Source organism: Prionailurus viverrinus, chromosome A1 (assembly GCF_022837055.1).
Source record: "Prionailurus viverrinus isolate Anna chromosome A1, UM_Priviv_1.0, whole genome shotgun sequence".
In the NCBI taxonomy this organism is placed as follows: Eukaryota; Metazoa; Chordata; class Mammalia; order Carnivora; family Felidae; genus Prionailurus; species Prionailurus viverrinus.
In genome coordinates, this window is record NC_062561.1 from 93674547 (window position 1) to 93698137 (window position 23591).

Sequence of the window (23591 nt, forward strand, 5' to 3'; positions counted from 1 at the left end):
TTCTTGGCTGGAAATAGAATTCCTTGTGTACTTTTGTTTGTATAAAAATGTGTTATTTTTCATGCTCTGATTTCTCCTTTCTTTCTTTTTGTTCTTGTGGGTTTAGACATTTTTTTCAACTGCCTTACTATCCTTTAGTGGTATCTTTGGAGAGAAAGGTGGATTCACAAGAGGCAACGGGTGGTGGATCAATCACATGCATTTAAATCTCCATAATACTTTTTACTCTACAACCAAGGCTGGTATGTGAGATCAGAGCTGACAATTGAGATGAAGTCTTTTTGCCATTTGTAGTATTAACAGTATGTTTAACAGAAGAAGACTAATGAACATAGTTTGTCAGCTGTTAACCTCCAGTGTTGAATTATTTTTTGTCAGTGTAAAAATACCTAGAAGTTGCCCACAGATCTTGGGACAGAACATGACAGATTTGATTCGTGTTAATTGATGAGCAAGACTCATTCCTGTCCCCTTTTTGTATTTCTGTATATGTGATCCTGAAGGCCTAGAATGTGGCTAGGGGCACATCAGTTTGAGAACAAATGTTTCACATTGTCATGCTACTTACTTCAATAAAGACATAGTCTTTGTCCTTAAATTCTTTATAGTTAAGATTCTAGGGGCATGTTAGATGAGCAAATTACACATTACATGTCTTATGACCCAAGTTAACGTTGGCTGATGGTGCTAGACATCTCTACAGAGGACCACCTGAAGTACCCTGTTGACCAAAAGCTATGTGGAGTCTGGAAAAGGGGACCAATGAGTAGATTCTCAAAATACAAATCAGGGCTAGGGGGGTGGAGGAGGAATCACACCTGTAAACAAAGCCATGAAAGAGGATGGCATAGTGCCAGCCACTCGTGTGGCCAAAGCTCCTGTTGCTTCTGGAAAGATGCTGAGAGAGAGTCCGGGGTGCAGGGCAGATGCTACTTCATTCAGGGAAGAATTCAGTAATGCTCTGGGAAAGATAACCTGGCAAATTTAAACAAGTATCACAGAAAGCTGTCATATTTGTGATATAAGAACAAGTGGGAGACCCACTTGAGAAAATGGCAACAGTGAAAAAATGAATGGAGACCAAGAAAAGGAATATTTTGCCTTTTTTCCAAACCTTAAAGCCGATCTCACAACCATTATGTCTATGAAACGTGCACTGCTCTAAAACAGTGCAGTAAGTCTTCTCTCCAAACTCCAGAGTTCTTATTTTAAAAGCTTGAGATCATCAGGCCTCCCTTGCTCTAATTTTAATCTTATTTGATGTATTTTTAATTAAACAAGGATTCATACTGATCAGAATTTGAAATTTGCCACTTTGAGTCATTTCTTCACGTCTTTCATAGAATAGTTCTTGTGAAGAAGGTTGGAATTGTCTAAGTTTGTGAAATAAACATCTGTAAACAGTGTCTTGAAATTTTTTTCTTTACCCTTTACATTGTGCAGATTAATCACTCACAGTGGTGTGAATCTGGCATAGTTCCAAACCTGGCAGTGTTCTAAGGGATAATATCATCCTGCTGATAAGTTTGATATTTTAGTTGCCAGGAAAGAAATCTTGATTATTCAAATAGTGCCTAATGCAGTTCCCTAATTGCTTCCCTCTTGACTATTCACAAGTAAGTATGTCTGAATGTAATATAAACATTAGTCCAAGATGTTATTTTTCCATATTGGTGAGCTACGTTTCAGTCAGATTTATTATTTCATAAGCAGAAAAAAAAATAATTTACCATTGAATCCCAAGCCCTAAAATACCAATTCCTAGAAAGTTTATTTCTAATTAGGCCCTTCACTACAGGATTACAGTGTCTGACCCAAAATAATGTGCGTAGTATATAATGAATATTGACAGAACGATAGAATGGTGTAATGCTTGAGAGTCTTTGCAAAGAGTCAAATTTGTGTATTTAAAACCTGGGCATTTATTAAGGTAAGCAACTAAAGAGGAATCGGGTTGCCTAAACGTTCCAGTGAATGCTTTTTATGGTAATTTTCAAAACTGTTTACTTCTCCGAGCTTTGGAAACCAAATTGGAAAGAACAGATGGGCAAGCTCTCCATACCCATGATGAAGTTGAGATATCTTTGTGGACACCAGCCATGAAGGTTTCCCTTAGAGACCTTTGTTCATAGTCTGAAATCTCACACGCCTCTTTGTAGGTGCACATGTGTCCTGGCCATTCATGGTGTGGAAATAACTTGAGGATTTCACTGGCACACGATCGCATTTTCTAAGTGATTGAGGACACCTGGTTGATAGAGGGTGGGGACTATCACTGTTTTGGCCAAAAGGTTGCCTTGGTCTTAAAGAAATGATGTAACATGAGAAAATCCAAGCCAAGGGCTGAACACATAGCGGGTGCTCCACAAATACTACAGATGCATCAGGGAATTAGAGTCTTCACCTCTTCAGTGTCTCAGATCTTTATGTCGATCGTGCTTTGTTAAGAGGCCTTGTCTCACAACTAAAGGCTGTATGGGACATGAGTGCCCCTGCCACCCCTCTCTTGTGCAGCACACACCCACACCAGGGGAATGTGTTCCCTATTTTAGGCAGGTGCTTGATGAAAAATACAGAGAGCCCCAATATCATGAAAGAGTTATCATCTAAAGCTTATTTCAAAGGGTCTTGTTTAAAAAAATTGTTTTAATGCTTATTTTTGAAAGAGAGAGAGAACACGAGAGAGGAAGGGGCAGAGAGTGAGTGAGAGAGAGAGAGAGAGAGAGAGAGAGAGAGAGAGAGAGGCACAGAATCCAAAGCAGGCTCCAGGCTTTGAACTGTCAGCACAGAGCCTGATGCGGGGCTCAAACCTACCAACCATGAGATTGTGACCTGAGCTGAAGTCGGACGCTTAACCGACTGAGCCACCCAGGTGCCCCTAAGCGTCTTGTTTAAAATAAAAACCACATTCGCCCATGGAGGTCTTATTACACAGGCCCAGCATGCCCCCAGAGTAGGTCACAGAGCCCATTAGCTCATGTTGCAGCTGAAGTATAGCACCGATTGCATCACAGATGAGGGTGAATGCACTCATCTGTCTTCCTGGAAAGCTAGGAATGCACTTGACCTCTATTTTGGCAATGACAGCCTCTCGACCTGGCCATTCTGGGAAGAGGAGATTCTACAGCTGGGTCCTGGTGGCAGTTCACTAGGGTGGAATGGTGGAGATTTCTAGCCTCCTACCACCCAAGACTCACGGTGTGCTCTTCGGCAAGGATTGAGCATGGGCAAGCTAGGAGATTATGAGCATGCTTTGGAGAGCAAAAAATGAGGCCAGGAAAACCCTCCCCAGTGGTATCTGAGAGCTGTGAAGGAAAGTGGTCCTTAGGAGACGTTGGGTGAAGAGCCAAGAATACCCGTGGTGACCAGAGTCTGGGGTCTGACTGCCGCAGAGACTAGAGGAGGGGCACTCTGCTCCATGACTACATAGCACACGCATCCAGGGCAAGTTCTTCTGGGGTAACAACTCACTTGGCCTCACTGTCGTGTGCATGGTGGATAGCAGTGTCTCCATGATGGGCCAGCATTACTGTTCAGTGCGGCTAATTCAAATAAACGCTATAGGATATCTTTTTTTAAGGTTTGTTTATTTTTGAGAGAGAGCGCGAACATGCAAGCAGGGGAGGGGCAGAGAGAGAAGGGGACAGAGGATCTGAAGCAGGCCCCACGCTGATAGCAGCAAGCCTCATGCAGGGCTCGAACTCAGAAACCGAGAGATCATGACCTGAGCCAAAGTTGGATGCTCAACCGACTGAGCCACCCAGGTGCCCCCATAGGATATATATTTCTGATATAAAAACCCTCCTCCTCCCCCACACCACAGAAATCTTGATACCTCAAAGACTAATTATGATAAACTATATCCCTCCCTCTCTTTTTGACTGCAAGCTTTTCGTGTGTAACTAGTGAGGCAGTGATTTCTATCAAGCTCCGGTTCTGGGCAGGGACTGTGCAATCAGTGGCACATTTGTGTCTTCAAGGAAGCCAGCTAGAGCAGGACCTTCAGGTAGACAGTCTCAGTAATGTCTTGTGGTGGAGGAATACAGAGGATGCTGAGGGCATGCAGGGGAGGGGCTGGGAGAAGAGCAGACAGAAAAGTCTCCACCTGCATTTAATTTGAAGGATGACTAGGAGTTGGCTCATCACAGAAATAAAGGTAGCAAAGGGAACAGCATGGCTCCTCCTACTGGAAGGGTGCGGGGAGAGATTATAGATTGCATGCAGTAGTACCACATACGGTCCCATTAAGTTGGGCACGTCAGCAGGCGTCAAGGAATGAGGAACCACGAGAAAGGCATGGGCAGAGTTCAGAAAGAAATATGCATTTGTCAGTTTCTACCAGTGAAAAAAGCGCTTGTCCTGTTTTATAGCTTCCCTTTCAGACTGTTTTTCAAGTTGAGGAACGTCCTGATGTCTGTCAGATTGCTCAGGGACACCTCAATTTTATTGACACATAATAGTGAGATTTGAAAACCTTCCGGTAGATCAGTTTATGGAAGCTACTTAGTGAATTCGCTGGATTGGATCAAATTGCCCTTGGCAGCCATACTGCAGATTAATTATAAAGGACCGGCTCTGTTTGCTGTTTTGCAGGTACCATGATCAACAGGATGTTACTAGCAACTTCCTCGGAGCGATGTGGTTGATATCAATAACTTTTCTCTCCATTGGTTATGGTGACATGGTACCTAACACATACTGTGGGAAAGGAGTCTGTTTGCTCACTGGAATTATGGTAAGTGTCTTTTTACTTTGTTTCTTTTGCTTATCCTCTTAGACAATGAAGGCATGAAGGTGCACAGTGTGATTTGATTGCAAGCTACTAGGTTTCCCAACAGCCAGGAGCCAGTATAAATAATCAGTTCTAGGTCGCGAGACAACATGGCTGGTTTTGATCTTCATTCTTAGCCTGATACAGCTCCATGAAGCATCAGTGGCTGTTGGATTGCTTTTTGTAGGGAGAGGCACTCGTTTTGATGAGCAAATCTGGTCTCCAAGCTGCAGCCAGGAAGTTCTTCATTTCAGTCTGGGTCCTCTCATTGTCATAAGAGCGAGGTACACTTTCTCTTCTCTGAAACGCGCTTTCCTTATCTGCAAAATGCGGACCATAACAACCTCTCCTGAAGTGTGCTGAAGGGCTGAAAAATTGCATTTTCTCAATCACAGAATTAGATTATGGTTGACCCTCAAGCAACGTGGGTTTTGACTGCACGGTCTAAGGATATGCAGATTTTTTTTTCCCAATAAATACAGTGTAGTACTGTAAATGTATTTTCTCTTCCTTATGAGTTTCTTTCTTTCTTTCTTTCTTTCTTTCTTTCTTTCTTTCTTTCTTTTTTGGTTTATTTATTTATTTTGCGAGAGGGAATGAGAGAGCATGAGCAGGGGAGAGGCAGAGAGAGAAAGAGAGAGAGAGAATCCTAGCACAGAGCCTGATGCAAGAGCCTGATTCATTCAAACTCATGAATAATTATGTCATGACCTAAGCTGAGACCAAGAGTGGGACACTTAACCTACTGAGCCACCCAGATGCCCCTTCCTTATGGTTTTCTTAATAATATTTTCTTTCCTCCATCCCGGGAAAGTTGACTTCTGAGCTCAGGTGTGAAGGGTGAATAGCCAGGCAGTGTGGCAAGAAGGAAGGGCATCCAGGAGGAGGAAATGGTTTATTTGAAGGTAGTGAGTCAAGGGGGAGCTTGGTACCTTCGAGCAAGGTCATTGGGCCAGGGGTGAAAAGTGGGACAGTGCCATGGCATGAGGCTGGGACGGGTGGCCAGGTCTTGCGGAACCCTTGAGAAAAGTCTGCTGCCCGTAGCGACATGTCACTGTTCTTCTGTGACGCAGCACAAGTTCCTACGTGATCACTACCCCATACCCACCCCGATTTGACCAGGACTAATTGGTTCCATGTATTTTAGGTGTATACACATTGGAGGCCAGCAGGTTATCTCAAATTGATGACAATGTAGTATGAACTTTTCAGTGTTTAAGCCAGACGTAGCTTCTAATCGATGCACTGTGTTCAGTGACCTGGGTTCTGTCCATTTCTCATCTGCTTTGTGTAGTTTGGCGACAGCAAAAAGTATCATCTTGATGCTTCTTTTATCTTCTGCTTACATGTTGGGCTATGAGAACGAGTACCAGGAGCTCCTAAGCCAGGAAATTCCCAGCATTTCTGATATTAGGCATCCCTCCCAATGCCCCCACTGTGTCCACCCCCATGCTGGCAGCAGAGGGACAGGATCTCCATGTGAGGGCCTCTGAATGGTGGCCAGGGCAACACACACCCTGCTAGCAGCTGCCTCAGAAGATTGTTCCAAGAGTTCTAACTGGCTGGAAGGACTGAGCTGCCCAGGGCATAGATGGAGTGGGAACATTCTTCTCCCACTTGGTAGTAACCAAACGGGGATTAAGGCAGCTAGATGTGAAAATAAAATCTGGGCCAATTTTAAGGTCATCAGTGGTAACGAGAGGCCCATTTCAAGTCCCAATTGTACAGAATACGATCTGGGGTTATAATTTAACATGGTTTGCTTGTACAAGAAAAATAGTTTTGTGCATTTTAATGAACTTTTTTGTTTTTTTGTTTTTTGTTTTTTTCATTTCAACGGGTAGTGCCCATTCTGCTCACTGTTGGATCATTTCCTCCTTTTTCCTCAGAAGAGATAGCATTTTATCATATAGCATAATGCTTTGGGAAATGAAATGTGCATGGGTGTATTTTTGGAGGGCCATAACAAGCCCACGAGGGACATGAATGATGCTATTTATACACACAGAACTGGTAATTACAGAGTCTTTCCCCTTAAGCTTCTTAGAAACAATTTCCTTGGTGTTCCTTTCTGGCAAGATGTCCCCCTCCCCCCCCCCCACTCCTTTATTGTTGAATCAGGTATGACTCAGGGCTTGTGCAAATAGCCTAATATGCAGTGGATCATAGCCAGATTGGTGATTAACCTTGCCTGGATCCTGTGGTACTTGTAGCTTTCCTTGCTTTTTTCTTTGCCCTTCCTGTCTTTCTAGCCTCATCAGACAGCACAAATCTTCTATTTAGTTGTTTGAACCACTCCTTTGCTTAGATGTCACTGGTGATCCTACTTCACAAAAGAAATGAAGTTATAATCCACTTATAATCTATATGGACACAAATGTGTTGTGTGCACTGAAATTTATAGCGACCTCATTGCCACTGTCGAGATTCATGGTGAAACAGGCCCTCTGTTCTCAGCCTGAAAAGCTCCACTCTATTTCCCTTCTAAGGGACAGATCCCTTCCCTTCCCTTCCCTTCCCTTCCCTTCCCTTCCCTTCCCTTTTTCCTTCCCTTTTCTTTTTCCTTCCCTTCCCTTTCTTTCAACATTTATTTGTTTTTGAGAGACTGAGGGAGACAGAGCCTGAGCAGGGGAGGGGCAAATAGAGAGGGAGACACAGAATCCGAAACAGACTTCAGGCTCTGAGCTGTCAGCACAGAGCCCAGCATGGGGCTCGAACCCATGAGCTATGAGATCATGACCTGAGCTGAAGTTGGACGCTCAACCAACTGAGCCACCCAGGCACCCCGGGACAGATTTCTTTCTTAACTGGCCCCACCCAAAATGGTTTACTTGCGTGTAGAGAAATTCAGTAATCTTGGATGAGCCTATGTGAAATGCTAGGAGGAATAGGATTGTGTCTGTCCCTAGCCCAGGCAGCCTCCCGTTGAGTTGGGCCCCAGAGCAGTCTCCTGGGGGTGAGCTTGGGGAGTTAATTCTATCCCTTGTAAATTTCCCAGGAATCGGCAGTGTATGGCTGGAGGTTTCCTACAAACTTGTACAGTGTTTGCCTGTACAGTGTTTGGCTGGCAGTATAGATACCTAGAAAAAGATCACTTGTTTTCACAGTTCATATAAAAGGTTAGTTTCCTTAAGCTGAAATATGTTTTGTCAGATACTCCCCCCCTCCAAGAGACTTAAATACCAGTTTGTCACCTGGGGATTATCTAAGCCAGATATGGCTTCCTTTTGGGGGGGGGGATTTATTTGCCTGTTGCCCCTTGGGCTTTCTGCAATGCATGTTTAGATAAACTGTACAATGTCAGATTTCCCCTGGGCCATCTCTCTCTCTCTCCCTCTCTCTCTCTCTCCCTCTCTCCATCTGGCCCCTACTAAATTGTGAAAAAGAAATACGACTTACAATACTTCTGAGAGAGGACAGGGCCATCCCTGAATCATCTTGTATATTTTCTCCAAAGTACTGTATTTCTTTGTTTTCTCTTATATTTGAATTTTCTGGTTCTTGTGTTTTGAAATTGATAGAATTTATACCTTTATGTGTTTTTTATTTTACTTTGACATAAGATACAGTCGATCCATATGCTAACATCTAAAACACTTACCCATTTCAAAAATGTACAAATAAAGAAATGAGCACTGCATTTCTTGATAAAGCTAATGAAACGAATGAATTATTTTGTGGCATCGTCTTAGATGTTCACATTTCATTGGTTACAAACCCAAAATTAAACCATGATTTAAAATTTTTAAATAGCTTAATTTGTGTCATGAGTGATATTTTTGGGAGCCAAGGACATTAAGATTAATCTGCAGTGCTCTGGGCAGAAATATATTGTTAGACAATGAGGAGAGAGAGTTTTCCAGAATATTTCTAAGAGAGTAACAAGTGAACATTTCAAAAAATAACCTCTCCTCACTTGAAATATCAATTGTGAATAGAATCCAATCAGGCAAAGCTTTTCTCATAGTTTTTACAACTTCGTTTACAATGTTCTACATAAATGATGATGGAAATGCTAGAATAACGGGATCTCAGATACTGAAATGTGTGAAGAGGTATTACACTGTGATAGGTCAGACAAATCACGCAGAAAGTTCCTTTTTACCAAGACCTACCTGATAGTAAAGCTGAGGAGACAAAGATCTCATTCTCTCTCCTGGATAGTATTTTAAAACCATAAAATCCTAGGATCGTATAATAAGTCACTCATCACCCTTCCAGAGAAAAGCCATGAAGGTTGTAATTCCTTTTTTCTCCTTATTCATCTGTCTTTCCTCTGTGGGGTTGTACCAAGGACCTGAGGATTCATTAGTGTGGATGTCACCATAACCAATGGCATGAACTCTCTCAATGGCTTTATTCTTTTGGTTGAAGGTGGCAGGCAGACAACCTTGTGAGATTGTTGTGTCTTCGCTATTGTCGGCTCGAGCTGGTTTCTCATGATCTCCAACTGGATGCAGAGAAGGGAATTGTTTTGCTTAGCATTTAAAAGGTTATCCTGTCTGCCCTTTCATATCTGCACATCTAGACAAAACACATTCTGGAAGCTCTCATCTCCCCTTGCTTATGAATACAGATGATTGTTTCAAGAGGACAATACAACCTCATTGGTGACAGAGTATCTCCTGTCTTATGTGAGAATGAAGGTCCTTCGTTCGTTTGCAATTTTCACTTCTCCATTTCTATGGAATTGCGACGTCTCTTGTGGGCCCTTTGTGTAGAATATGGATGACCAGATTTGGGGGCAAAATTACCTTTAAACATGAAGTATCATCTGCCCCATCCTAGGGACACAGGTTGGTGTGTGATAAATGGTCCCCTTGGACTTCCACAGGGTCCCCCCATGGATTCCTCAACTCAAGTGAGTCCCTTTCAGAAGTGTGATTTAGGTTTTGCTCAAACACTTCTGCATTTCGTAACAATTGAAAAATCATGGCACCAGTGAATCTTTCAAGTTTTACTTAGGGAACAACAACAATAATATAGTCATTAATTTTTATACCATCTTAGGATGAGAACTTCGGATAATAATCCTGTCAGCATCAATTTACCCCAGTGTTGAGGAGCCTTAATTGAAGGTCCCATGGTGGTTCAGTCAACTGTCAGAGGTCAGCAGTTTTAATCCTGAAGGGTAGGATTACACACTACACTGTCCACTCAGTCTGAGAGTATTCCAAAACATAGCCATAAATTAGCAAGAGCTTATAAGGAAAATGACTGGCATTCAAGAGGGCTAAACCTAAGGTCTGGTTATATTCCTGCTACTTTCTGTCTTTCCATTAAGCGATTTTTCTTTCCCCTGCCAATGGATACGGAAATCCCAAGAAACTTGGTACTGCATGTATGAATAAGCAAAATAATAATAAAAATAAAATAAAAACCTAGGATCCTTTATATGTGTCTTACACAATTTGGCATCAGGTGTTTACTATCAAATACTAACTTTGAAGAAGTTTTTAATTTACTTTTCATTTATTTTGGGGGGTCTTTCTGGTGTATTCACCGAATCTCATCAAATAAAGGCTCAGTGTGGAAAGCCGATCTTTAAATTCTTAGGATAGTTCCTATTTTGTGCAGGGTAGCAGGAGGGGTACCACGGGCCTATTCAGCCCTAAGGGTAAATTCCCCACTAATGCCCCCAAGCCGACCTTCATTTCTGCACAAGAAACTTCCTTAAGAAAGATGACCGCTGGTTTCTCTCAAGCACAGGCAAATAGAGGCGGCAGTTGTTGTGACCTTCTAGCTTTTGACTTGTAGATGCCACGGTTCCACCTAAGTTTTCTAAACTATCAGCATTTTTAGTTGGCAAGGCTGGCCTTCCTGTCTCTAAAGTACATGCACTCACACTAGCGCCGTTGCTAATAAGGAGATTTAAACCCGGGGATGAGTCATTGTTGATGACCAGAGTTCTGTGCCACTTTCCAACCATCCAAGTACAAGAATGAGCTGAACAAGTAATTCACTCTGAGGGAGACCTGGGTTTTCCAGGCACCGGTTTTATCCCTGAACTCAAAAAACCACACACACCTCCCCTCTTCCACTGGATGAGGACATCGTACCTGACCTCTGCCCTCCTATCCGCAAGTACCACCCCGTCTTTGATAAACTCGGGGCATTTCTCATCAAAATTACCTTGTCATTGATTTTCACGACCCAAGGAGATCTTGCAGAATTCCAGTAGGATGTAACAACAAAGCTGAGTCTTTTAGAGAATTCTATTTGCCAGAACTTTCATGAAAAAATATTTATATCAGACAAGGGCACTAAAATCTATTTATTGTTCTATATACTGAGTCACTCAAGCCCAGGGACAGAAACATGGGCAGTATTTTCAAACACTCATTTTACCTTCCTCTTGGAGGATAAGCTGATATTTTTAAAGGAAAAATATTAATCAGGCTTAAAGCTGCTTTATTAATTCGGATGTATCTTAAGGAAAAAGCATGATTTTTTTTCCAAATTAACTATGTTTTGATAAATTTTAATTACTGTTAGTCAAAGAAATTGGCTATCACACTGAAGTTTGAGCTTTTAGGAGTGATTATTAGAACTGCAGGAAGATAATTAATTTAATGCTGGAGTATTTTGGACACTAGCATTTTTTTCATTAGTCCTTCTTGGTGAGGGTGGGGATTCTGGGACTTCTAAAAGAAAATTACACATTTCAGTATTTGCGTTAAATCTTTGGCAGCTGCCTTTTTAAAATCAGAATCAAAACCTTTACCCAAACGTCCTAATAAAGGAATTTCCCTTCTGTACAGGCTTGCATCCTTAAATGGTTAAAAGCTTGCTCCCAGAATGGTTTATCGAAAAGCTTCTCGAAAGTATTTGCAGGATGAGAACAACCAGGTGACCTGAAGTAAAATTATGGGAGTACTTTGAACTTTTCCAACATTGTGTGATAAAATTACCTGGGGGAAGATGAACATCTCTTTTGGGCATCCTGGGGGCCAACATGGCTTACGATTTCTGTGCTCTGATGAGGAAATATAGAGTGGAGAAAAGTACCGTATTTTAAATTTTTTAAAGTTTATTTATTTTGAGAGACAGAGTCAGCAGGGGAGGGGCAGAGAGAGAAAAGGAGAGAGAATCCCAAGCAGGCTCCATGCCATCAGCACAGTCTGATGTGGGGCTTGAACTCACAAAGTGTGAAATCATGACCTGAGCTGAAACCAAGAGTCCCACTCTTAAATGACCAAGCCACCGAGGTGCCCTGAAAAGTATTGTATTTTATTTTTAAAGTGTATTTATTTATTTTGAGGGGGTAGGGCAGAGAGACAGAATCCCAAGCAGGCTCCACACTGCAACACAGAGCCTGACGTGGGGCTCGAACCCACGAACCGTGAGATCATGACCTGAGCCAAAACCAAGAGTCAGACGCCCAACTGACTGAGCCACCCAGGTGCCCCAAAAAGTCCTGTATTTTAATTTGGCAGCAGCTAAGACTCTTCAGGTGTTGGTATTCAACTACTACTTAGGCACTCTGGTCGTCATTTGTGTGCTTCACACTGAGCTGACATAGGGAGATGAACATTCATAATTACCTCTTCTATGGACAAGGCCTTTCTCCCTCCTCTTCCTCTCTCTCCCTTGCAACATCTAATTTGTTAGAAGGAAAGAAGATACACCAGCTAAGGAGAGCCTCAAGATTTGCTTTTAATATATTGGCTTCATAAACACTATGTTCTCTTCATTTAGTTTTTAGGTGCATGAGCATCTTGAAGGGACAGGCCAATAATCTGTTTAGTTTTTCCATCGTAACATAAACGACATGGGAGAAAAGTAACCAGGATACACTTTCTGACTCTGGTGAAAGGAATATGACTCATCTTGTTAAAGACATACAGGGATCTTCATTTCAGAGAGTAACATATGTTCATCCCAACTGTTTCCACATCCATTGTGATGACGACAACTTTGGAGAAAATGTTGTAAAAGCATGTTTACTCTCATTTGTATTCATTTGATGAAACAGAACGCTCCTGGAAATAGATACTGAGTGGACAGCAGCGTCACACCGTGACTTAAATGACTTAAATGACATTCATGTTGGCAGGGATTTACTTCGGACCTAGAAAGCTTTCAGAGGTGAACCAGCAATTTTGCATATCTCCACATTTATTTTATTTTTGTGAAGTTACTGTTTTGAAACCCAATTCTATACACATGGCGTCCTTGTCTGGTTTATTCAGGACCTGGGGACATAGAAGTGTATGGCTTCCCTAATTAAAATGAAAGTAAAGGAGGGGCACATGGGTGGCTCAGTTGGTTAAGCGTCCAACTCTTGATTTCAGCCCAGGTCATGTCTCATGGTTTGTGAGTTCAGGGCCCTCATCAGCGAAGAGCCTGCTTAGGATTCTCTCTGTCCTCTCTCTCTATGCCCCTCCCTCAATCATGCTCTTTGTCTCTCTCTCAAAATAAATAAACTAAAAATAAATAAAGGAGTGACTGTATATGAACAGAAAGAGGTTTCCTAAGTGGCTCTTGAGGTGCCATCAAAGGGTACAGCTAGGATAATGGAGTGACATACACAGGTAATAGTTGCAGTAATTCCCAAATTGTCACACTCCCTTGCTTTTGCAGTTTGCAACAGCGATACTCATTTTCGTGCACAAGACTTTGGGGGATCTAGAGAACACTCAGCAAGGAATGGGCCAGTAGCAGGAAAAAAGAGAGCCCAAGAATAAACACAAATAAAAATTGACTTTCAAAGGCTCTTGATACCAGTGATTTTCCACTCCTGTTAGGATGTTGATTTCTTTCCAGAAGGATCTCAGCAGTGGCCACCTGCCAGGGGAAAACAATACTCAACTTTGAGTGCCAACTGCCGCTCTCAGATATCTAACAGTGGAAGCCCCTCAGATTTTTACATTTTCTGCTTACTCAGAAAGCATCCCTGCTCTTGAATCTCTTGTAACTCACTGACTGACAAGCACCTGGGAACAGCCTGTAGGTGATCCTATATTTCTCGAGCAAGTGTTGCCCTCCAGTGGGTAGGTATAGACAGCCATCTTGAGTGGCCACAGATTCCATCCACTGATTGTGATTAGCCCCTTATCAGTACACCAAACCTGTGTACATTTTGTGGCAAACATCTGAAAGTGAACAGAATAGATGGGTATGCTTCCAAAGGCCATTGTTTTTAATTTCAAGTATAGCTGATATACAATATAAGTTTCAGTGTATAACGCAGTGACCTGACATTTCTATACATTAGAAAATGATCCCCGTAGGTGTAGCTACCCTCTGTCACCCATATAAAGTTACCACAATATTATTTACTATATTCCCTGGAATGTATTTTCTATCCCTATGATTTATTTTATAATTGCAAGTTTGTTTTCTATATTTATTAGTCTCTTTCTATGATGTCTGTTTTTTTTTTAAAACTCCACATACAAGAGAAACCATATAGTACGTGTCTTTCTCCGACTTCTTTCACTTAGCATAAAACCTTCTAGTTCCATTCATGCTTTTTCCAGTGGCAAGATCACATTCTTTATGGCTGAGTAATATTCCATTGTGTAGACATACACAACATTTTTATCAATTCATCTATTGATAGACACTTAGGTTGCTTCTGTGCCTTGGCTATCTTAAATAATTCTGCAATAAACATAGGGATGCATATATCTTTCCAAATTATGGCTTTCATTTCCTTCATGTAAACACCCAGAAGTGGAATTACTGGATCATATGGCAGTTCTATTTTGAACATTTTTTGAGGAACTGCCATGGTGTTTTCCTCAGTGGCTGTACCAGTTTGCATTCCCACCAACAGTGCACGACGAGGGGTCCTTTTTCTCCACATCTTTGCCAACACTTGTTATTTCCTTTTGGTATCAGCCATTATGACAGGTGTGAGGTGGTATGGATTGGATTTGTATTTCCCTGATGATTAGTGACGTTGAACATCTTTTCATGTGTCTATTGGCCATCTGGATGTCTTCCTAGGAGAAATGTCTGTTTGGGTTCTCTGCCCATTTTTGATCAAGTATTTGATTTTTCTGGCTATTGAGTGAGTTGTAGGAGTTCTTTATATATTTTGGATATTAACCCCTTATCTGAAGACCTATCATTTGTAGATATCTTCTCTGTTAGGTAGGTATGTTGCCTTTTTGTTTTGTTGATGATTTCCTTCACTGTGCAAAAGCTTTTTAGTTTGATATTGTCCTTTTATTTTTTGCCTTTGTTGCCCGTGCCTGAAGAAACAAATCTAAAATTTACTCCTCAGAGTGATGGCCAAGAGTTTACTGCCTATGTTTTCTCCTAAGACTTTTATGGTTTCAGGTCTAACAGGTAGATCTTTACTTCATTTGCAGTTTATTTCTGTGTATGGTATAAGAAAGTGGTTTCACTCTTATGTGGATCCTGAGAAACTTAACAGAAATCCATGGGGGAGGGGAAGGAACAAAAAAAAAAAAAAGAGGTTAGAGTGGGAGAGAGCCAAAGCATAAGAGACTGTTAAAAACTGAGAACAAACTGAGGGTTGTTGGGGGGTGGGAGGGAGGGGAGGGTGGGTGATGGGTATTGAGGAGGGCACCTTTTGGGATGAGCACTGGGTGTTGTATGGAAACCAATTTGACAATAAATTTCATATATTGAAAAAAAATAAAAATAAAAATAAAGAGCTACTGAAAAGGGAAAAAAAAGTGGTCCAGTTTTCCCAACACCATTTATTGAAAAGACTTTCTGTCTTTTCTCCAGTTTTTTATTCTTGCCCCCTTTGATGTAAATTGACCATATAAGCATGGGCTTATTTCTGGGCTGTCTATCCCGTTCCATTGATGTATGTGTCTGTTTTTGTGCTAGTAACGTACTGTTTTGATAACCATAGCTTTCCAGTGTAGATTGAGATCAGGGAGCATGCTACCCCCAGCTGTGTTCTCTGTGGTTCTGTACAAATTTGGGGCTCATTTGTTCTAGTTCTGTGACAGATACCATTGGAATTTTAATAGGGATTGCAATAAATCTGTAGATTGTTAATTTTTCCCATTCATGAGCCTGTTATATCTTTCCATGGATTTGTGTCCTTTTCAGTTTCTTTCATCAGTGTCTTACAGTTTTCAGAGTACAGGTTGCTCGCCTCCTTAAATTTGTTCCCAACTGTGGGTCCTTTCTAAAAAATAAAATTAGGAGCAAATTAGGCATATAATTTTCTGACTTGCTTATTTAAATATTACGTTGTCTTTAAGCATCGCAGAAATAAAATTTTAATACAGCCATAACATATTACGGACACGGGCATGCTAGGAGCAACTACCACTCCTCAATATTAGATCCTGAAGATGAAGACTACCTTATATGAAGATGCAGAGTTACTTTCATAATGAGTGATTTTCAGACCTATTTGTCATAAGGAAAGCCAGGTTACCTTATGGGAACTTGAGACTCTCCTGGCTAACTAGCCAGTGAGCACGTTACCATTTTTGCGAACATAAAGGCGATGCTATTAAAAACTAGTTCAGGGGTGACTCAGTCGGTTAGGCATCTGACGCTTGATCTCAGCTCAGTTCATGATCTCACGGTGAAATGGAACCCCATGTCGGGCTCTGCGCTGGCAGTGTGGAGCCTGCTTGAGATTCTCTCTCCCACTCAAAATAAATAAATACACTTAAAAAAACTAGTTGAAGAGGATTCAAGTCTGTTGAAAGATCCACAATTGTAACATCATGCTGTTGGGTGTCCCTCTTCACTGGGCTCCTGCATGGACCCTGCCTTCATTGCTCTGTGTCCACTGAGACATTTGGGCAATATCTACTGCCCTGTGGCCCTCTCAGGGGAGTGATTCCTTCTGGGGGGCTGGACTTCCCTTTCACAGGCCTGTCAGGAGTTCTTCAGGCTGTGACAGCTCCTCAGTAGCTCCCCCTTCTGGTAAGTCAGTTGTGCCCAGGACCCATGAGGTGGCAGCAACAGCATGACTTTGCCTAGACCGCCTCCTGCCCCCCACCCCCCAAGAGGTGCCCCAGCCCTGCCTCCTGGCCCTGTATGTAATCACTGCTCTTACAACCAAGAAGTCCTCACACCTCATGCCCGTGATCATGGAGCAGGAAACTCTAATCCCTGGGGTACCACACAGTGTCTCACATCTCTTCCCAAGAGACCTGCACAGGGGCCTATCACTCAAAACACAGCACTGCTGATCTTTTGCAAAATAAAGGTAACCCATGCCTTTCTTAGTATTGGTAAGCATCTGAACAGGACAACTATGCCTTATCTTCAACACTTTCTATGTCTCCATTGTCCAGGTTGAAATCACAGAGATCCTCCCATGATCTTGAAGTTGTGCATACACCGAGATAATGCAGCTCTCTCTTTTCATTCCTGGTACATCACAGTCAATTGGGCGGAAGACCTCTGGTCTTATCTCGAGAGAAGATTATGCAGTGTTATTTTTTTAGAGAATAATTGTTATTTCTACTCCATGCATTTATGCTAATTTACTCATCTATTACTTGTTCCTGTTATATTTCCAGACAGACTTGCTCTGTTTTTTAACAAATGTCTGCAATTTCAGCAAGTTGCCCCTTTACCATTTATTTCTTAGTATTAAAATATGTTTGATTCACATATTATGCTTGAGATCTTAAAATACGTGAACTAAGGTTTTGAATCCCAATCTCCGGGCATGCTACTTGTGTTTGTTGACCATGAATTTTTGGTCATAATTATTAAAGTCACTGAATGCTACTTTTTTTTTTTACTCTCCAGCTTCTTATGTACTTGGTGAAAAACATTTTTTACTGTGGCTGAGACCAAAAATCATAACTTGTTGGGGTTCTCTTCTCTTCTGATTTTCAGGGTGCTGGTTGCACAGCCCTGGTGGTAGCTGTCGTGGCAAGGAAGCTAGAACTTACCAAAGCAGAAAAACATGTGCACAATTTCATGATGGATACTCAGCTGACTAAAAGGGTGAGTTACCACCCCATGGATCTTCAGAGGGAAGATTTTCGTGTGTTTTCCATTGCAGGGGTGGGCAATCGATTTCTGTTTTGACCTCTCAAGCTGAAACAACCTGGTTTAAAGTTAAGGCCTTCTTGGAATCTGTTCCATTTTCCCCCCCATATTTTGAGAATAGGCCAGTCCTAACTTTACGTCAGCTAGGAAATAATTGGACAACCTTGGTATTTACTCAAGGATAAACCTAGACCATGTCAGTATAAACAAAGAGGCACACTTAACATTTCAGTTTGCAGGATACAAGAAGGGAGTGATATTAGATTGAATAGGAAGGGGCAGGCTGTCAATGTTATCTAGAAATTTAGAGTGTCATCTAGAGTGATGTAACAATGTTTTACTGAGCTTCTGTGAGCCAGTCTCTGGTCTAAAGACTGGGTGTGCAGGGACAATAAGAAACCACCAGTGACTTGTAGGACTCCAAGGAGCACAGACAGGCCCTTTCTGTGATTTAAGGCTGTGCAAGAGATGAAGGGCAGCAGAGCCCACTGGGAAAATATGGCAGACAACGGGAATCACGGTGTTGACACTCTCTCTGTACAAGGCTTGGCTCCCAGTATGTCACCTGTGTAAACTGGTGTCATACGCAGACAACTTTCTGAGAGAGGCACTAGCATTCTGCCCATTTTACAAATGTGGAAGCCAAGACACAGAGAGGTTAGGTAGCTTGCTCAACGTCACTATATCCAAGAGGAAAAAGCTTCTTCTCCCACTCCCGCCAAATGTTTAGCCTCTCTTCCTAGTCACTTGAGAGACCAAAATACAAGGTCAGAAATAAAGCTAAAAATCCTTTTTCAGCAGTGTCATGTTGCTAACATAACTCAACGGAGAATCCAATCGGGCTGTCATCCAAATAACAAAACACATTGTCATTTGGTAACTCTACCCATAAAAGAATCCATGGCTGGTTCAAGGAGAGTTCCAATTTTCAGTGGTTTTATGCACTTAAAAAATTTTTTTTAACGTTTATTTATTTTTGAGATGGGGGGGAGGGGCAGAGAGAAAGGGAGACACAGAATCTGAAGCAGGCTCCAGGTTCTGAGTTGTCAACGCAGAGCCTGATGTGGGACTCGAACCCACAAGCAGCAAGATCATGACCTGAGCTGAGGTCGGACGCTCAACCAACTGAGCCACCTAGGGACCCCTGTTTTTACTCACTTTTGATTTTGGTTGCATACATAAAAGTAATCATGGTTCAGTTGGTAAATACTTCCTAATAGCTCTGTCATTTCAATGTGCCTATTTATATATAAGGACAGTATTTACAAAATGTAAGCATGGATTCCAGTTGCCTTGCTATTTTCTAAGTCTTACCACCAGACACTATTGTGAGACTTTATTGCATTTGGAAGGTCCACATATAGTCTAGGTGATCTCAGCCACTCGATTGCAGATATCATGCTTTTGGCCTGGAGGTGCCCCTTTAGAATGTCTTCCACTCTGCACAGCTTTCTCTCAACTCCGGAATTTGATCTCCAAACTCATGAACATTGGTGAATGTTACAGAAAAGCACAAGGAGAGCCTAAATTCAGAGCTATTAGTCCACATATAATCCAAAATAGTAACAGATGTTTTGTGGATTTTGGATGCATTTCATACTGTACGGTTCGTATTGAGAGTCAAAAGAACTTTACTTTATCAAAAGAACTCTTCCCAAAAAGTCCCCTGTGTAATCCAAACAATTTTATCATGAAGATCAAACCTTATAAATTTCATAAGAATTAACTGAATGCCACACTGAGGTAGAAAATTCCATTAAAACACCATATAGCCCATACATCTGCATGTAAATCTTTTCAGCAACAACACCAAAAGCTGGGACAGGATCACAAATTAGAAGAACCAAGTTAGCACATTGAGGCAGATTTCCCCGCATTTCCTAAGCAGGTACTTAGTTTTATCTTAAGAAGGTAAGATGCCATTTCTTTAGATTTACTTTGGGACATCAATATTCCATATCCTACTTACTGAACAGACTATGATGTTAAAATCTGTGAGATTTGTACAGGTCTCCCAGGTTCAGTTGGGAGCCATTCCAGGTTGGTTTTATAATTTAATTAGTTTAGCTCAAGATCACTCAGCCTCAGCACCATTGACCTTTGGGACTGGATAGTTCTCTGTTGTGCAGATGTCCTTGTACATTGTTGACTTGTTAGCGGCATCCTTGGTAGATGCCAGTAGCATTTTCTCTGATTTGTGACAACCAAAATAATGTCTCTAGACATGGCTGGGACAAAATTGCCCACAGTGAGAACTGCTGCTTTGGTTTGTTATTCCCCAAGGATTTGGAGCCTGGGACAGTCCTCATAGTGGATATTCTTCATATATACTGAATTTATCATAATCTTCCTGGGAATAAAATGTAATTATTTAACAAAATATATAGCATACCTATTAGAGTTGCAGTTCGCCTAATATTGTTGGAGTTCTGTGTTAACTGTTGAGGATATAGAACTGAAATACCAAACTCCAGGACTCAGGAAATTGTAAGCTTTTCTGGTACTCTTCCTTCAGCAAATCAGATATAAGAACTGTTTTTTTGTTTCCTGTACTTGGGGCAGAAAAATTGGCTTGTGTTCTTGCTTATATTGCTTATGACCCCACCCCCCCAAGCCCATTCTTGGCCCCTTTTGGAGGACTGTGGATCTAGATGACTTCCATTCGTTTTTATGAATGGGACTCATTACCCCAAGTGGATCATGTTTTCTGATCTTACAGCTCTTCTGTTACAAGTTCTTGTATACTTTAGCTTGACTCATTATCTATAGGGAATCTGTTTATAGAAAGCTTTTGCATAAGAAGTATTATTGTAAATTCAAAATTCACATTCTCCATGATGCTTTATTAATTCTCTTATTTTATTATGCCTCCTTAAAAGTTTAGCTACTTTGCAGTATTACTTCGGACCAAGGCACTCCAAGAAGTCTTGCTGACAGCTTGATTTTTATAGGCAAAATGTCATTAAGTGCAGGTACAAATGTTAAAACGTCATTAGAACCAAACATCAATTTCTCATTTATGATACCCATTTCATTATTATAGTCAATACAATATATGAAAATAATAGCCCTTTTATAGTCCTCTTCAACTTAATGAGTACCATTTACTTGGAACTTGATTCCATTTGGTCATTTATGGAATTTCTAAATGACCCTACTTTTAATTTTAAGTTTTTAAATAAAAATTCTAAAATACCAGAATAGTAGGGTCCTGGGCTCACCTCTTCCTATGGATATACCAAGGCTACAACTACAGATAATGCAACTGACTCTGAAAACGACCTGAACACTAACAGAACAGATCTTCCACAACTGAAGACTTAAAAGAAAAAGGTACATGGAGAAGCAGCGAAGATGGACCTGAGAACCAAATTGCCTGCGTGGCGACCCATAGGATGGACGGAGGTCACAGGTACAGGGATCCTACCTAAGGCACAAAAGCAGCAAACATCACATAATGGGCATCCCCTGCTACTGGGGACCTTCAACAGAAAGGTGAGTCCCCATACGTTCAGAATTCAAAAGTTGACAGGGCTTACCTCTGAAAGACATGGGGGCCTACAGGCCTCTGAGACTCTGCTCTTAAAGGGCCAGTGCACTGTATCTCTCAGTCCCTCTCAATCCAAGACCCAGCACAGACAACAGACTGGAAAGCACCTAGATTATACATGAAGGAAATTTATTGAATATTTTTAGGGTATGTGCTGGAGAGGCAAGAATGGGTAGGAACTTGTCCAGGAATGGAAGTGCTGGTGGATACAATTTTTTTTTTCTCTCCTGCAGCCTGGGTTGGCCAGACTTTGTAGGAGCCAATTTTGGTACTCTCCATCGTCCTTGCTAGCACTGTTCACCCCACCGCACCTGGCGAGCATTCCCCTGAACCAACTACTGCCCCAGGGAGGGGGACCAGCCTCACCTGCCAGTAGGCCCAGAGCAGTCCAGCCCAGGCGCAACAGGAGGGCACATGCAACCCACACAGCAGACACCCCTGAAGTACCTGGTTCTGCTGACCAGGGTGGACTGCACAAGTGGGCCCCACAGGATACCTGACTTCTAAGACCAGGAGACTTAGCTGATCTACCTAATACATTGTAACAAATATGGAGAGTGAGACAAAATGAAGGCACAGAGGAATATGTTCCAAAAGAAAGAGGTCCAGGAAGCACAGAGAACCCCGCACAAGATGAATCCAAAGACATCCATACTGCAACACAAAATAATTAAAATGGCAAAAGTTAGAGAATCTTAAAAGTAATGAGAGAAAAGCAACTAGTTATGTACAAGGGAAACTCCATAAAGCTATCAGCTGAGTTTTTAGCAGACTCTGCAGGTGAGAAGGGAGTGGCATGTGATCTATTAAAATTGCTGAAGGGAAAAAACCTACAATCAAGAATATTGTACACAGCTAGTTTATTATTCAGAATTGAAGGAGACATAAAGAGTTTCCCAGACAAACAAAAGCTAAAGGAGTTCATTACCACTCAATCATCCTTAAAAGAAATGTTAAAGGGACTTCTTTAAGTGGGAAGGAAGGGTCTTAATAAAATTATGAAACAAAAAAATTTCACTGGTAAAAGCATATATGTAGTAATGTTAAAGGGACTTCTTTAAGTGGGAAGGAAGGGTCTTAACAAAATTATGAAAGGAAAAAATTTCACTGGCAAAAGCATATATGAAGTAAAGGTAGTGCATCAGTCACTTACAAAGGTAGTATGAAGGGGAAAAGGCAAAAGTAGTAAAATCAGTTACATTATACAAAAATTCGTTAAGGGATACACAAAAGATGTAAAATATGATGTCATACACATAGAACATGAGTGGCAAATAGAAAGATAGTGCTTTTAGAATGTCTGCGAACTTCAGCAACCCTCAACTTAATATAGACTGTTATACACATTGGATATTATATATGCATTTTGTTGTAACCACAGGCCAAACACCAGTAAGTAATAAGTTTACACAAAAGAAACAGAATCCTAACACAAAACTACAGAAAGTTATCAAACCAGGAGAGATCAAGAGAAGAAAGAAACAGAAAAACTACAGAAACAACCAGAAAACAACAAAATGCCAATAAGTACATACCTGTCAACAATTACTTCAAATGAAAGTGGACTAAATGATCCAGTCAAAAGATACAAGGTGACTAAATAGATAGGAAAATAGGACCCATCTCTGTGCTGCCTACAAGAGATTCACTTCAGACACAGGGACACATACAAACTGAGAGTGAAGGAATAGAAAAAGATATTGTACGCCAATGGAAGGTGAAAAAAATCTGGAGTAGCAATACTTATCTCAGGCAAAATAGACTTTAAACCAAGATTATAACCAGAGATCAAGAAAGGTGCTACATAATGATAAAGGGATCAGGCCAACAGTCAGGATATGACAATTGTAAATATCTATATACCCAACCTAAATACATAAGCAAATATTAACAGACAAAAAAAAGAAAAATTGACTGTAATACAATAAGAGTAGGAGACTTTAACACTTCACTTACATCAATGGATAGATCATTCCAAACAGAATCAACCAGGAAACAGTGGCTTTGAACACACATTAGACCAGATGGACTTAACAGGTATATACAGAACATTCCATCCCAAAACAGCAAGAATACATGTTCTTCTCAAGTGTGTATGGAACATTCTCCAGGAAAGATCACATATTAGGCCACAAAACAAGGCTCAATAAATTTAAGAAGATTGAAATCATATCAAGCACCTTTTCCAGCCACAACACTATGAAACTAGAAATCCATTACAAGAAAAAAGCTGGAAAAAATACGTGGAGGCTATACAACATGCTGCTAAATAACCAGTGGATCTATGAAGAAATCAAAGGGGAAATTAAAAAA

General features: G+C 41.2%; 1 protein-coding gene across 1 annotated transcript in view; it reads left to right on the plus strand.

Annotated features, from left to right (window-relative positions):
- KCNN2 (potassium calcium-activated channel subfamily N member 2) overlaps positions 1-23591 on the plus strand; it is a 159052-nt gene that overhangs the window by 117123 nt on the left and 18338 nt on the right. The window contains exons 5-6 of the mRNA XM_047861190.1: positions 4594-4735; positions 17573-17683. Of these exons, the coding sequence (XP_047717146.1) occupies positions 4594-4735; positions 17573-17683 (253 nt within the window). The remainder of the gene's footprint in view (positions 1-4593; positions 4736-17572; positions 17684-23591) is intronic.